Raw genomic sequence first — 13,905 nt, forward strand, 5'->3', positions numbered from 1 at the left:
GGATATTGGGAAAAATTCCAAAATGGTTATCAAACATTGGAACAGGCTGCCCAGGGAAGTGGTGGAATCGCCATCCCCGGAAGTATTTAAAAGACATGTAGACACAGTGCTTAGAAACATGGTTTAGTGGTGGTTTTGGCTGTTAGGTTGATGGTTGGACTTGATGATCTTAAAGGTCCCTTCCAACCCATATGATTCTATGATTCTATATCTTATACGTGTACCTTACAGAATGTATTTAGTCAGTTTTAGTCATCTTTTTCATGGGGGGTTTCTTATGGTCATATTCAGGAGTTGCTAAACTTCACAAGCTTCTGAACACAAGACACGAAGCCCAGCTATTGCAACATATTCCAAAAATTACAGTTGCAGTATTTCACCACATCTCATCACCTAACTATTCAACTGTGTAGCTATTTCACAGATAGGCAATTACAGGGAAAATCAAAACTATATTGTACTCTGTTACCATGCAAACAGAGTGTCCAAACTTATATTTTAACTTTCTTCCTAATATTAGTATAGTTTATGAGGAAAATATTAAAAATAATATGCATTCACATTTCTTTCACGCTCAGTGTGCTTTGCAAGTTAAAAGGATGATTGTTTCACTCATTAGATGAAACAGGTCATTAGCGCATGCTTTGGCAAATTATTTTAACTGTACAAAGAGTGTGTTCAGAATGGCAAAATGTTAGTTGAGGTTACTGTGCCTCTTGTACACCATTTCTATCTGTTGAGCTGCTGGCCAGACCCTCGCAAACTGGTGTTCCTAGAGATATTAAAATTGAAGGGGTAAAGGTTTTATTTGCTAAAGAGCTGTGCTGGTGATTAATCATTAATGTGCAATTCAATTAAGCTTACAAAAATACCATGTCCAGGTCAGAACTCCAAATGTAAGGAAAAGAGTTTCATCACTCTGTGTGTGTGAGAGGGGGCGTGTGTGTTTGTACATGTGCAAGAAAGGGGCAGAATGTAAAAGTGTTTAGTAACCTTTAAGTATTTCATTAAGGTTCTATTCTCTGGCAAAGGGCTTCAAGAATAAATTTGTTTTACCTCATTTAGTGATAAATACCTGCAGAAGGATAGTTCTCTCTATCTGACCTGACAGCTGAAAGAGAATGTACATGAAAAAACTGAATAGTATAATTTATCAGCCGTAATAGTATAATTTATCAGTGGTGGATTACAGAAAGGTGCTGAAATCTCTAAAAATCAGCCTTCTTTGAAACAGAATGAGTCCAGAGTTCAAGAATCCAAGCAGGGACTGTCCTCATAGGGAAAAAAGAATACAAGTGAAAAACGAATTTAGGGGTAGAATCTAAAGCTTCTGCTGAACAAAGTACCAAAAATTAAATTTTACATAAACAGAAGGGTACATTGTGGTATGCTACTGAGAGCAAGAGTCCCAGTTGAAGCTTAGGAATCCTTCACCATCAGGTACACTGAACAATCAGATCTACATACTACCTATCTATACAGTATCCCAGGGATGGTTTTCTTCTCCCCTGGAGAAGAGAAGGCTCTGGGGAGACCTTAGAGTAGCCTCCCATACCTAAAAAGGGCCTACAGGAAAGATGGGGAGGGACTGTTTCTCAGGGAGTAGAGCGATAGGATGAGAGGTAACAGTTCAAACTGAAAGAGGGGAGATTTAGATTAGATATTAGGAAGAATTTTTTTACCATGAGGGTGGTGAGACCCTGGAACAGGTTGCCCAGAGAAGCTGTGGCTGCCCCATCCCTGGAGGTGTTCAAGGCCAGGCTGGATGGGGCTTTGAGCAACCTGCTCTGGTGGGAAGGTGTCCTTGCCCATGGCAGGGAGGTTGGAACTAAGTGAACTTTTCCACATCTGAAATGTTACAACTCTTGTTGGGGGGTGTGGGGGGGAAACCTCTGATACATGGCGGACATAGCAGCAGTTTTCTCCAAAATCAATTCCAAATCTTTCCATTGACAAAGACTATTCACAACACTGATGCTACTTTTTCTTGTGGTATGCAATGGACGGCAAGTCTTGTGGAAATGTTAGCCCTGCCTTCTGTCTTTAAAAAACATTGTAAACTCTTTCCTTAAGAACAGCAACCTGCCTTTCAAAGAAATCCTTTCTCATAGCCTTACACATGCGCGTGCCGTGCCTCAGATTCTAACGATTTTTCTACATTAAAGCACTCAGCTGTGAAAATTAATCGAGCTAAGGTTTTAATTTCTTACGTCCATTCTACTTGATAGTCAGTGTGTGTAATAGGGCACTTTTCACACTTACAGTGATACGATACGATGTCATTGATGTTATATCAAGAACTTTAGACAGTTGTGTGAAGCATTAAGCACTGTTCTTATTTGACTTTATCTAAAGCGCTGTTCTTTTCATCGCAGAGTGCACTGAAGTCTCCACAACTGAAAAGATGTATATAGAGCCTTGACACAAATTATGGAATAAGGATGTGATAAAATAATACATTTATTAGATTTATTCAGCAGCATCATTTTCCAGTTGTCTTTTCTAATCAAAGTACATTACAAAGTAATTATAAGCATTCTAATTAGAAATAGTATATATTTTGAGAACTCGGATATAAAACAATCAAATAGCAGAAGTCTCAATGATTATAATTTTAGGAATCTTTAAACTATATGAGTAGCTAGCCAGGAATGTTGAGTAACATGTTCCTGCAGTGGTACTCAGAGTTTCCTCAAATGGTTCATGTTGTGAAAACTACCTCGACTAATTAATAGAAAAGCTAGTAAGATGTACAGTATATTCTGATAGAAGATTATAAAAATAACCAGATAACTACAAAGACTGCATTAGTAGAAATTGTTTCCCTTTCTATTAATGTCCACCTCAGGAAATAAATAGTCAATAAAATTAAATTTTCACATTAAAAAACCTGAATAATTTCTTAAATGAACCAATAGCTTTTGTATTTTGCTGTTTGGAAATAAGCTGTTATAGAAATCTAGCTACTTCATTTAATAGTACAAATTACTTCCAGAGACTCCATCCAAGAACAGAGATATTCCATTGATGAGCAGGAGAAAATCTCATTAGATTAAGTACTCATGGCACTAAAATCTAAATATATCAGATCTTTTTAAGAACGCTATTAATGGAATGGTGTGAATTGGAACCTAGAGGAAAAGTATGTGTCTTATGGACTGAGAGGAAATTGTTTTATCTCAGGCAGTTAAAATATTGTAAGAACAACATTTTGCACAGCACAATGATGCTGCATTGACTCTTCCATCCTTTGTTTAACACAAGATAAGCAGAGACACCCATTTTTACATACAGTAGTACATAAAATAGGTGGTAGAGATGCCCAGAGCACCAGTAGAAGTTTTTAAAGGTGCTGTTATATACTTTAAGATCCTACAAATCAGTAATGTTCCTATATTCACCTTGTTTGGTTCTTTTTTAGTTTAAGCATTTATATAATGTATTTATCCCTAAAGATACGACCAATTCCATACAGATTTCTACTAGCAATATCACCGAACAAGATAATCTTTCAAAAATTTACAAATGTACAATATATTTATAACATTACTTTCAGACAGCTTCAGTGCAAAGATATACATATAGTACATCATGATAATTGTTCATAAAAATAGCAATTGGCATTTGTCAAAAAACAAGGCATAGTTTCAACATACATCTCCAGCCATTGGCTAAGAGATGTATATATTTTTATAAAGCATTTGAATGTGAACCTTACTCTTCTGTTTATAAAAAATATATGTGCAAATGGATGTGTCTAATTTTCCCTATACCAGTTACCTAGTTATACCACAGAGTCCTCTTTAACAAGATTGGCCGTGTCTTTAAACGTATCCTCTGTTGCTGTATAAGCTAGTGGTTGGTCTCTCTTCAGAGTAATCCTGGGAGGCAGAGAAGGAGAAGGGACATTTTCTGTGCCCTGTTGCTGTTCCTTTTCCATCTGAAACAATAATCAGAAAACCCAAGTTTACATCCTAACGTACAAAACATCCAACCTTAACTTTCCGAAATGTTAAATAAATATCCAAATATTTTGCTGAAGTCAAGTGTCATGGTATAAGTTATTTCTGCAAATCACTACCTGTAACAAAATTTAAATGCTAATTTCACCTCAGATGGTACAGCTGGGTAAATACACTACTACAAACTTACTCCACATGTTGGGACTTCTATTTTAATGCTTAATGTCAGGAGTAGCTTCATAGGTCCATATGCACATAAGAATGTAGATAACATTGGCACTACTACTGTTTGTAAATAGTTACAATAATTAGTGCTGGGGAAATGAATCCCTGGCTTCCTGAACTCACTCTCTCACCTTGTTCAAGCATTAAGAACCTAAATTCTTCACAAAAAGCCGCTAGTTTTAGTCATGTGACCGTGGGACTGAGATTCTTAAGTCACTTAGGCCACCTGGAGATTTTAAACTGTAAGATGAAAAGGGCTGGAATTACTGGCTCAAGTCACTAGAACTCCAAACCTTCCTGCCCAAGCAAGGGGCGAATTCCTCCAACACACATACCACCCGCTGGCACACCATCGTAAAAGAACTGTTTCATCCAACTGTACGGACGAAAAAAATAGGGCCGGTATAGGAACCGGGCTGCAGCGCACAGAGCTACTGAATTTTGTGTGCAGTGCTGAAGCCAGAACCGAGAGAGCAGAAATAGATGCTTCGCTCCCAGTGCAGTACAATAGCCTCCCACTTGCGCCGGGTGCCCGAGCTGTACCAGAATGCACCAGCAAGCTGAAACCAGCCCCTGAGATCCTGGAGCAGGAGCAGGCCACGGTGGTTGGGCTGGAAAGCAGAGATGTGGGCAACATACCTCTGCTGCCTGAGCTTCCTACCTGCTGAACACCTCATTCTGCACAAGACTTGATAACTTTCCTCAAAACCACTTCAGTCCTGCCTTGACCTGAGCTGGAATTTCTGTGCTGCTTCACTTAGCAGCAGAATCTACCCATAATCTTTACCCTACGAAAGCAAGAACAAAGTCCAGCAGCACATTAGCTGAAAAATAGAATTATACAATATTAAGGAATACCTCCGCATATATTGGGTTTTCAAAATTAGTGTTCTGTTTCATTTTTCTCTTGAAGAAACTCCACTTTGATTCCTGAAACATAAAAATTATTAGAACTTTACACATTTTTCCTACAACTTCCCTAGAAACTGTCATCACTCACTGTTGGTGTATTTCACTTGCACTGAGCGCTAACTTAGTGATTTCAGCTGGCTGATCTTACTTTGCCATGTTGTAATTCTGGGCATGAGACCCAACTTTCTTTTCTGCTAGATAACCAGTTATGGTTATTTTACCTGAAGTAGTATTCACAAGGCTAGGCCAGAAGGCAATAAAAGTGACTACATTAATCCATGGAAGCCCATCATTCCAGACAAATAGGTCAAAGAGGAAAAAAAAAATGATCTTGAAAACAACACAAGAGAAATTACTGAAGGACATGAAACTACAACAGGTTGACACAGCTGTCATTTCATGACTCATCAGAGCGTTTTAGTGCACCATGGGTGAAAATAGTCCTGTAAACAAGCCATCATCAGCTCCAATACGTTCACTTCAAAATAACTGAGTGGGCCAAGAAGAAAAGGGGGTTTGATCCGAAGAGATCCCTACAGTGTGCCCTGGGCAATTCTGAGCCTGCACTGCTTTTCTCTTATCAAACTGTTCCTGACCAGCTCTTGTAAGTCTTGTAAATATGGTCCAGTTAGTTGGGCTTGATGCAGATTATGTTCCAATTCCATGGCATTATTTAAACAGAATTGAAACTATATTGCAGCATCCCTAACAACTCAATTTCCCTGATTTGGAGCACAAAGCAAACAAGGCAGCCTTAGAGCGTTTCCGTGTCCTACCTGAGGTGCATCTGTACTCTGAGGGGGTTCCTTCGGACTAGCAGATATCACAGAGGCATACACAGGATTTTCAAAATTTTCATTTCCCTCACTACCAGCTGCTGCTACCTGTAGGAGAAGAAGGAAAATCAATGTTCTTCAAAGAAGAAAGGAAGGTCATAAAGGAAAGTGAAAGATGAAAGTCAATCCTAAATTTCTCTTACATGTGTTGGCCGAACAACTGTAACTGCACTGGCTGTGCTGGCTCCACCGTCTCTGGTCGTATACATTGGATTTTCAAATGTGATCGGCTGTTTCCCTGACTCCACTGCAAAGTTTTCATTCTGTGAAGGAACAAAACCCAAAACAACAACTGCAGTGCAATAAACATGTCCGTATTCCTATGAATTAATTTATAGTCCAATTCTGAATCTCAGGGAAAAATGCACGCTTACTTTCCCATAGGCTAGATTTCACAACATACAGCATATGTTAAAATCAAAACATTAGTTTATTATCCATTATTTTACTCCCTGACTTAGCAGATGGACCATTCATTGTTCCAATGTTACTCCATTTCCTAGATGGACAAACCCCCCCTCCCCACATTTCAACAACTGCCTCAAAGTATTTTATGATGAGCAAAAATGACTCTCACAAATCACACCCTCAAGAGGGAAGAGATATCAAAGGAAGCATAATACCAAAATAAAGATTTCATTTTAGAGATTTCAAATTGACATACAAATTAATAAGCACTGTCTGAAATATAAAAGAAGAGGATTCATTCATTTTGTCCCAGCAGGGAGATCGCTGTATTTCTTGAGACAAAGCAGTATATTTTTTCAGACAAAGCATCCCCTTAGTTATAACATATATGTTATGTCAGAAATAAAATGTTTCACAGTTTTTAGCACACCTCTTATTACAGATCAATACTTTGCCCGTGCATGAAGAACACTGTGTGGATAGCAGCTACCGCACAGATATTGTGACAAACCCTGAGCTGCTGCTATGGTCGGTCCTCACAGCAGGCGAGCAAAGGTGCTGAGTTAAGTATCTCTTACGAAAATATTTAGTGCCACGTAAGGATAGCCATGCAGGGCTAGCCAGCCAAGCATCAACAGGTAGAAGGATAACGAAAGCAAAACCCCACCCAGACTCACTTGTCCTGCTCCTCGCCACAGCCCCATCACAAGGAACAGTGAGAAATAACATGGGCATAAGTACATCAGCTAGTTCTTTAAACCTGACTCATTCCTACGACTGCTTCGTGCCACAAGGATCTACACTTTGTTCTATCAGAGTATAGCTCTTTAACACACAGTGAACTCTTGTCAGCTCCCTCAAGTTAGCTTAGCTTGGCTAAAAACAGCCACACTGAAAAATACCCCTGTAACACACATGTGTGACGTTAAAATTTTAGGAAGAACGTCCCACAGTTCTTCGCTGCTGTAAACCAAAGCCTTTGAATTCTTTCCCAGGGAACTATGCAATTTTTTGTTTGTACTTTGAATACGTAGGGAGAATTAACACCACTGAAGTAGAAATAGCCTGCATCCAGAACCGTTATCAGTCACGTAAGAGTTGCATCGGTTGGACTTCAGTATGTAAAGGGGGCCTACAGGAGAGATGGGGAGGGACTCTTTATCAGGGAGTGGAGCGATAGGATGAGGGGTAACAGTTCAAACTGAAAGAGGGGAGATTTAGATTAGATATTAGGAAGAATTTTTTTACTGTGAGGGTGGTGAGGCACTGGAACAGGTTGCCCAGAGAAGCCGTGGATGCCCCATCCCTGGAAGTGTTCAAGGCCAGGCTGGGGGGGTTGGAACTAGATCATCTTTAAGGTCATAAACCTTTAATGGTCATAAACCATTCTATGATTCTATGTCAAAATTGGGACAGAAAAGGGAAAGTACCATAAAGTTTTTCATGCATGAAAAAGATTTGAGGTAATATTCAAGCCTAAAGCTATTTTCACAGTATTTACTGAAATGTTCAGGTTATTTAATTACACAAGCTGTCTAGTTTTAACAAAGAGTGTGTTTCTTCATCTAGAGAAAGGTTTTATATATATATATATATATATATAATGAGCTTATCTTCACTAGCTGTTCCATTTCATATTAATTTAGTGTCAGTTAAGTCTGTAATTCATCTTTAACTTCAAAAGTTTAGGGATTTTCTAGCGTAGACTTTGCAGCAAGTGCTTATTATTCAAACATATCTTTGATCTGTTTGCTGTAAGTAAAAATCTTTTGTACATTGTACTTCTTATGGTAAACAGAGGAATATTTTTTCCATGGAAAAACTATACACCATAGGAAGCACAAGGTTGTGCTATTTCTCAGATGTGCATAACAAAACACAGATGAAGTATAGTTACACATTATCATGTCCCCAAAACTATTAAACGTGATTTGTTTAAACTTGCTAAAATAAGAAACTGTCCAATTTATAAGTTGTTGTGCAAAGTACTGTATCCTGTGGTTAGGCCTGAGTTTTACCTCTGAAATTTCTAACATACAGTCTGGATTTGAAAATCACAAATTTTAACCTGTTCTATGGAACACAAAGACCCTTAAAAAATTCCTTATTACAATATATTCATTTGCCTATTCATTCCCCATACGGTGCACGAATATGATGAAATAGGAAAGGGGGTAATTGATTTAATTTTTTTCACATAAATCTTGAGAAAAGTCACATTATTTTGAAGAATATCCTGCCTTTGTCTTTGCCTTCAATTTACAAAAATCTATTTCAGGAAATTATCAATAAATGTTCACTTCTTTTTCTAGAACATGTTTATAATCTCACTATGTTTTTTCACAAAAGTCTATCATCTAAAAATGACTTTAAAAGAACAGAATTTAAAAAAATATTTTCAGAAATAAAACTTACCATTTGCATTGCTCTGTCTATAGCAGAGTCTCCTCCAAAGCCAGAGACTCCTATGTCCATGGTCACATCTGCTCCAGAGCGGAAAGTTACCCCATTGCCATTTTCAGTAGATTTTACAAGACTGCTTAAACTGGAAAAAAAAAAAAGAAAGAAAAAAAAAAAAGGAAGAGATTATACAGAAAGGGATCTTACAAAACAGATTCTCTTAGTTGTTCTTCTAAGCATAGTTATCACTTGGAATTTTTGCTGGCTACAGACAAGGGCAGTATTCCTGCATAAGTTCAACAGGTTTTTTAACCTGTTAGCCCCCTCAGAATTATCTCAACTCTCTTTATCTGTATTCACGTAGACATCAAATGAACTCAATCAATTACAATTCCTGCAAATTTACATACGTTTTGACTACTCTTACTTCATTGTTGATTTACAAACAAATGCATAAATCCACTCAGTTATTCAAATTAATTCAAACTGTTTTTAAAAAAAACGCAGCTGAAATGGTATATAAATTTGTGGATATAATTCCAACAACACCTATACTAAAGGTGTTTATGCATGCAAATCATGAAGTTACCTACAGGATACTGTTTTCATATAAGCAAATTTTCACTCTGTGTATAGATTTATGGTAACCACAAGTGCACGTTGGATTTGCATGAGAAATATTGGAAATGGGGCGAAAGAACACTGTCAGGCTCAAAATAGTAGGAGCAGCGAAAGACAGTAGTGAGTAGCCAAATACAGGACCTTCTGCACACAACGCTGAGCATGCAACTCCCCAAAAACATGCAACTACAAATCCACTGCAGAGTTAACCTTTGAATTATTTTTGTCAAATTTGCCTAACTTGAAGGAAGATAGAAGTATTGAAATAATCTCTCCATTTGTGTGTCCTCATTGGGGCTGGCTTGTGTTAAAACTCTTGCCTACGGCTGGTGCATTGTGCAGCTTTACCAGTGATGCCCGTAGGCAACAGCTGGTTCAGTTTAAAAAAACCTTAAATCTTAGCTATGATTCCTGTACATGGACAAGTCCATGTTAAGGGTAACAGCTGAGCTATAGCTTGAATTAACTCTGCAGTAAAGGTATGAGTTAACAGTTTAAAGAGGGATTGAGCAATGGCAGCACTAAGGCATATTCATGGCAGAAATGAAAACTGTTAGTCAAGCCTCACAGACAAAAATCTGACATCGCCATTTCACGGGGCCTCATATCCTATATGACAAGTCTTGTTGAACAGTAAAGTTTGAGTCAGTGCGTTAAAATTTTTACTTGTTCACCCTCTGACAATGCAGAAAATTTCTATTCAAGAAAGCGATAAACAGGGAATTTCAGTGAGGAGCCTGGAGATCTCTTACAGACTCTGTCCTGCAGGATTGATCTGGACAAAGATTTTGCCCCAATTTAACTACGTCAAGCCATAAAAAAATTTAATTAGTTCAGTGGAATCCTCCAGTGAGGAAGCAGTTATCACTACATCCACGTTACTGATTACAATGATTTTATTACACCAAATTAAGAGCTACTACTGTGAAATTGGTGCAAAGACTAGGAATATGCAGCTTTATGCCGTTAAAGACACGTAATTTGCTTAAAGCTAAAAAAATTTGAAAGTGCCATATTCTGACATCTTTTTTAAGAAAATCTAAAATCATTACAAATATTTTTTCTTCATCTTCCTTTGATTTAAAACATAAAATATTTTTGAATGATATTTCACAAAGCTGGTTTTCACTGGGCAGTATAACTGTCAGGAGGGCAGGAACCTACAAAAAGAACAGATTTCTCAGGAAATCTGTTTCACTGGAAACAGATAGAAGTTCACTACACATGCCCCATATTATTTTTAAACAGATGAGTACAGTGTTGCAGACAAGCTCAGCCTTTCAATGTTAAAAATATCTCTTTTCCAGAATAATCTTCTGACTAAGTTTTATAAAAAAGTAAAACGTATGTAACTATGGTCTTTTGTATCTTTTTGAACTGAATGTCCAGTTCCAGATTTGGTAAGTAGTCTTCTATATTGCTCATTATTTAAAAGCTAATTTAGAATGTAGAAGAGTTTTGCAATAGTCTTTTGTTACAAAATTATGATCAGCTATGATATTGCTTGGAATCAAAAATCCACTGGAATTACTGCAACACCGCACTTCCCATATTCCAACAGAATGGGGACTCGGCAAACAAACTGGATTTTTCAGAAATATTTAGGAAATATTTAGGAAATATTAGGAATACATTTTCAGTGCACAGAAATTACAGCTATGAAAGCCTTCAAAACATACCTTGGTAGTTTGGGAAGCGCTGGTAAAAGGGAGCCTGTTCGTCTGTAGTTAAAAAAGCCTCCAAACGCTAACACTCCGATTATTATGATTAGTATGACTGTCAGCAACACTGCTACTGCTGCTATCAAAGACAGAAGAATTAAGCAAACATTCAAGCAAGCATAGTTCAGTGCAAAAAAGAGCCCAGAGAATTATAAGTTTGACCCTGAACAGGTACCATGGTGAGGTATTATACATTCTTTAGCTCAAAATATCAAGTGTAATATATACTTGAAGCTTACTTGTTCCAGGAGGCACTCCCTTTGACAATCCTATTTCACAATAATTCCCAGTGTAGCCATAAGAACACCTGTAAATGTAAGGACAGCTGACTGAATGGCTTTTATTAAGTCTAGGCTCTCAGCTTTATTATTATATTCTGTAATGTTTATCTACATGCCATTAATTTTAACTCCATGGTCAGTAATTATATATTTCACTGACTGTAAATACAGTATGTCTGCTATCTTCATAGAATTAAAAGAATTAAAAGTGGAAATAAGAAGTGCTGAGTCAGAAAACTAGTCACTAAAGTCAAAAGATTTGGTTTCAGCAGAGCATCAGTGGCACCTACTGGCTGTTCCAAGCTACGTTTGCTGAGCATTACTCATTGTTACATTTTTTTTGGTATAGCCTTTGACTAGAATCTTCAGAGGTTTGCCTTTTGGGGTTTTTTGTTGAGGTTTTTTCCCCCCAAAGTGATGCACTTATATTGCTTATTTGGTGATATTTTTTTGTAGATATGTGTTTTTCTGTGATTATTACAAACGTGCTACTGCAGATGTATGGCATCTTCTGAAGCATTTCCAACACATTTCAAAGAGTTCAATTGTTTTATCAGACTAAGTCAGCACAATCTGACCCAGGACTACCCTAACAACATACTGACTTACTTGCATTTTGGAAGACCACTTTCATCTATGTAGCATGTCCCTCCATACATGCACCTGCATGCTGGTGGCATTGTGGGAGGGGATTCAATAGCTGCAAAATTCAAAAGCCACATACGCATTATCAAGACATTTTCAACAAAAGAAATACTACCAGAGAGCATTTTATTTATCTCTGCAGAACTTGCATATGCAAACTCACAGGCTACTTTTCAGAAGCTTTGCTTTTAATAGCATATGTATTTCTTGCCCTTATATTTATTTTTCTGCCAAATTAGCTTATTTCAATTGAAGTAAAACCTGTTATCAGAAAATAATGACTTATGCAGTAACAGTAGGCATAGACAACTCAAAAGCTGTATGTCCCATGGCTTTCTTTTGCCCATGCAATGCAGCCCACCACCACCCTTCAAACCCCTCCGTTCAGAAAGCAGCAATACTTTATCTCCTTTGCCCAGACCTTTCCACCCAAGCAGCTGGAAGTTGTACAGAGAGGGCCAAACTGTGACACGTTCACTTCGGAAGAATAGCAGTGGATGGAAATGCGCATACAGAAGGGCCCTCTAAACTCTTATGCATCCTGACATTGAGAACAAGAGACAAAACCCAAAGTCCTCAGAGTTTTCTGTCAGTACAGACTGATGGCTTGGCACCAGGTAGCGCAGAAGCCTGTTCTTCATCATGGCTCTGTCTCAGCTGCGCTCCAGAAGCCCTGAGGTGCCCAAGTGGCAGTGCTGTCTGAGCTGGCCCAAACACAGAGCTACAAAGATCCTGCCATTATTCTAACGCTGACTCGAGTGGAAAAAAAAAAAAAAAAGTGAGATTTCTTTAAGTTGTACTAGGCTTCAGGATATGCTGTCAGAATAGTATAGTTCACATAGGAAAAGCTCTGGATCTTAGACATCATTATAGGCTATAAATTAAGGATGGGCTTTGACAGTCTGTCTTATACTAATAAGTTAGATCATAATACTTTTGTCATTAAATTTTTATCAGCCAGAGGTAGAGCAATGTTCCTCACAGGTAAAACTCCCTTCAAGTAAATGGGATACAAAAAAGGGGAAATGCAGAGGGCTTCCAGGCTGTGTTTCTCAGTAAATACAATATGGGGAAAGGACCAAAATAACACAAATGTATATAAAAAAAGCTACGTTTGGTCAGTACGTCAATTATGGCAGTCACAGTTCACTTGCAAAAAAATTTGCTTAAGTCAAGATAAAAACTGAAGATCAAAAATGGAGACAGTACTGTGTATCCTATTTGCTGTCTCCTCCTTTTCCTCAAAATAAGGTCAAGCATAGTTTTCTTAATTTATGGATGTTTTATGTAAATCAGTTTCAGCAAAGAATAACAAATGCATTATCCTCAGAACAATACACAGCAAATAGCAAACACAATCAACACTGCTATCGATCCCTAAATTAAACATGTATTGCACACTTCCATTCACTATTACATCATATTACTCGCTCCTCTTTCTACAGCTCCCACCATGTGGCAATAGGAAAGAGCATTAACAATTACTAAGAAAATGTAATTTAGAGGTAAGGCAGTGTAAAAAAATTATGACATTTTCTCATCTAATGCAACAAGAAGAGAATTCAGAGAAGATTATCCATAGAAAAGGTGCCAGACATAATGTTATAAAGCATAATTTGTCAGAGATATGTTGCAAGGACAAGTACAAGGACACCTGGCTACCACCCACATCACTGTAAGCTAAGAATGCAGACTCCCAGCCAGAGAGAAATCCTGCAGTGGTATGCTCTTTCTTCTCGGGAAAGGCTGAGCATTTCTATTTTATTGGTGCTCCTGGAAGCACCGGGGGGGCTCTGCTGCATTGCAACAACTAAGCATTAAATTCTAGTGCTTTAAAGGCTTTCCAGTGCATGATAATTATCTGGAAGTTATCTCTGTTCACACTGTGAGCTCT

General features: G+C 37.8%; 1 protein-coding gene across 4 annotated transcripts in view; it reads right to left on the bottom strand.

Moving 5' to 3' along the window:
- Positions 1–2,444: 2,444 nt before the first annotated feature.
- Positions 2,445–13,905, bottom strand: part of LRP2 (LDL receptor related protein 2) — a 134,573-nt gene continuing 123,112 nt past the window's right edge. For 3 of the 4 annotated variants that reach the window (XM_054208459.1, XM_054208461.1, XM_054208460.1), the window contains 8 exons: positions 11,976–12,066; positions 11,325–11,392; positions 11,044–11,164; positions 8,759–8,888; positions 6,079–6,198; positions 5,876–5,983; positions 5,046–5,117; positions 2,445–3,940 (listed from right to left, as the gene is read on the bottom strand). In XM_054208459.1, coding sequence (XP_054064434.1) covers positions 3,785–3,940; positions 5,046–5,117; positions 5,876–5,983; positions 6,079–6,198; positions 8,759–8,888; positions 11,044–11,164; positions 11,325–11,392; positions 11,976–12,066 — 866 coding nt within the window. In that variant the 3' untranslated portion in view covers positions 2,445–3,784. The remainder of the gene's footprint in view (positions 3,941–5,045; positions 5,118–5,875; positions 5,984–6,078; positions 6,199–8,758; positions 8,889–11,043; positions 11,165–11,324; positions 11,393–11,975; positions 12,067–13,905) is intronic. The other variant, XM_054208462.1, reaches the window with a different exon arrangement.

Source organism: Rissa tridactyla, chromosome 7, assembly GCF_028500815.1.
Source record: "Rissa tridactyla isolate bRisTri1 chromosome 7, bRisTri1.patW.cur.20221130, whole genome shotgun sequence".
Classification (NCBI taxonomy): domain Eukaryota; kingdom Metazoa; phylum Chordata; class Aves; order Charadriiformes; family Laridae; genus Rissa; species Rissa tridactyla.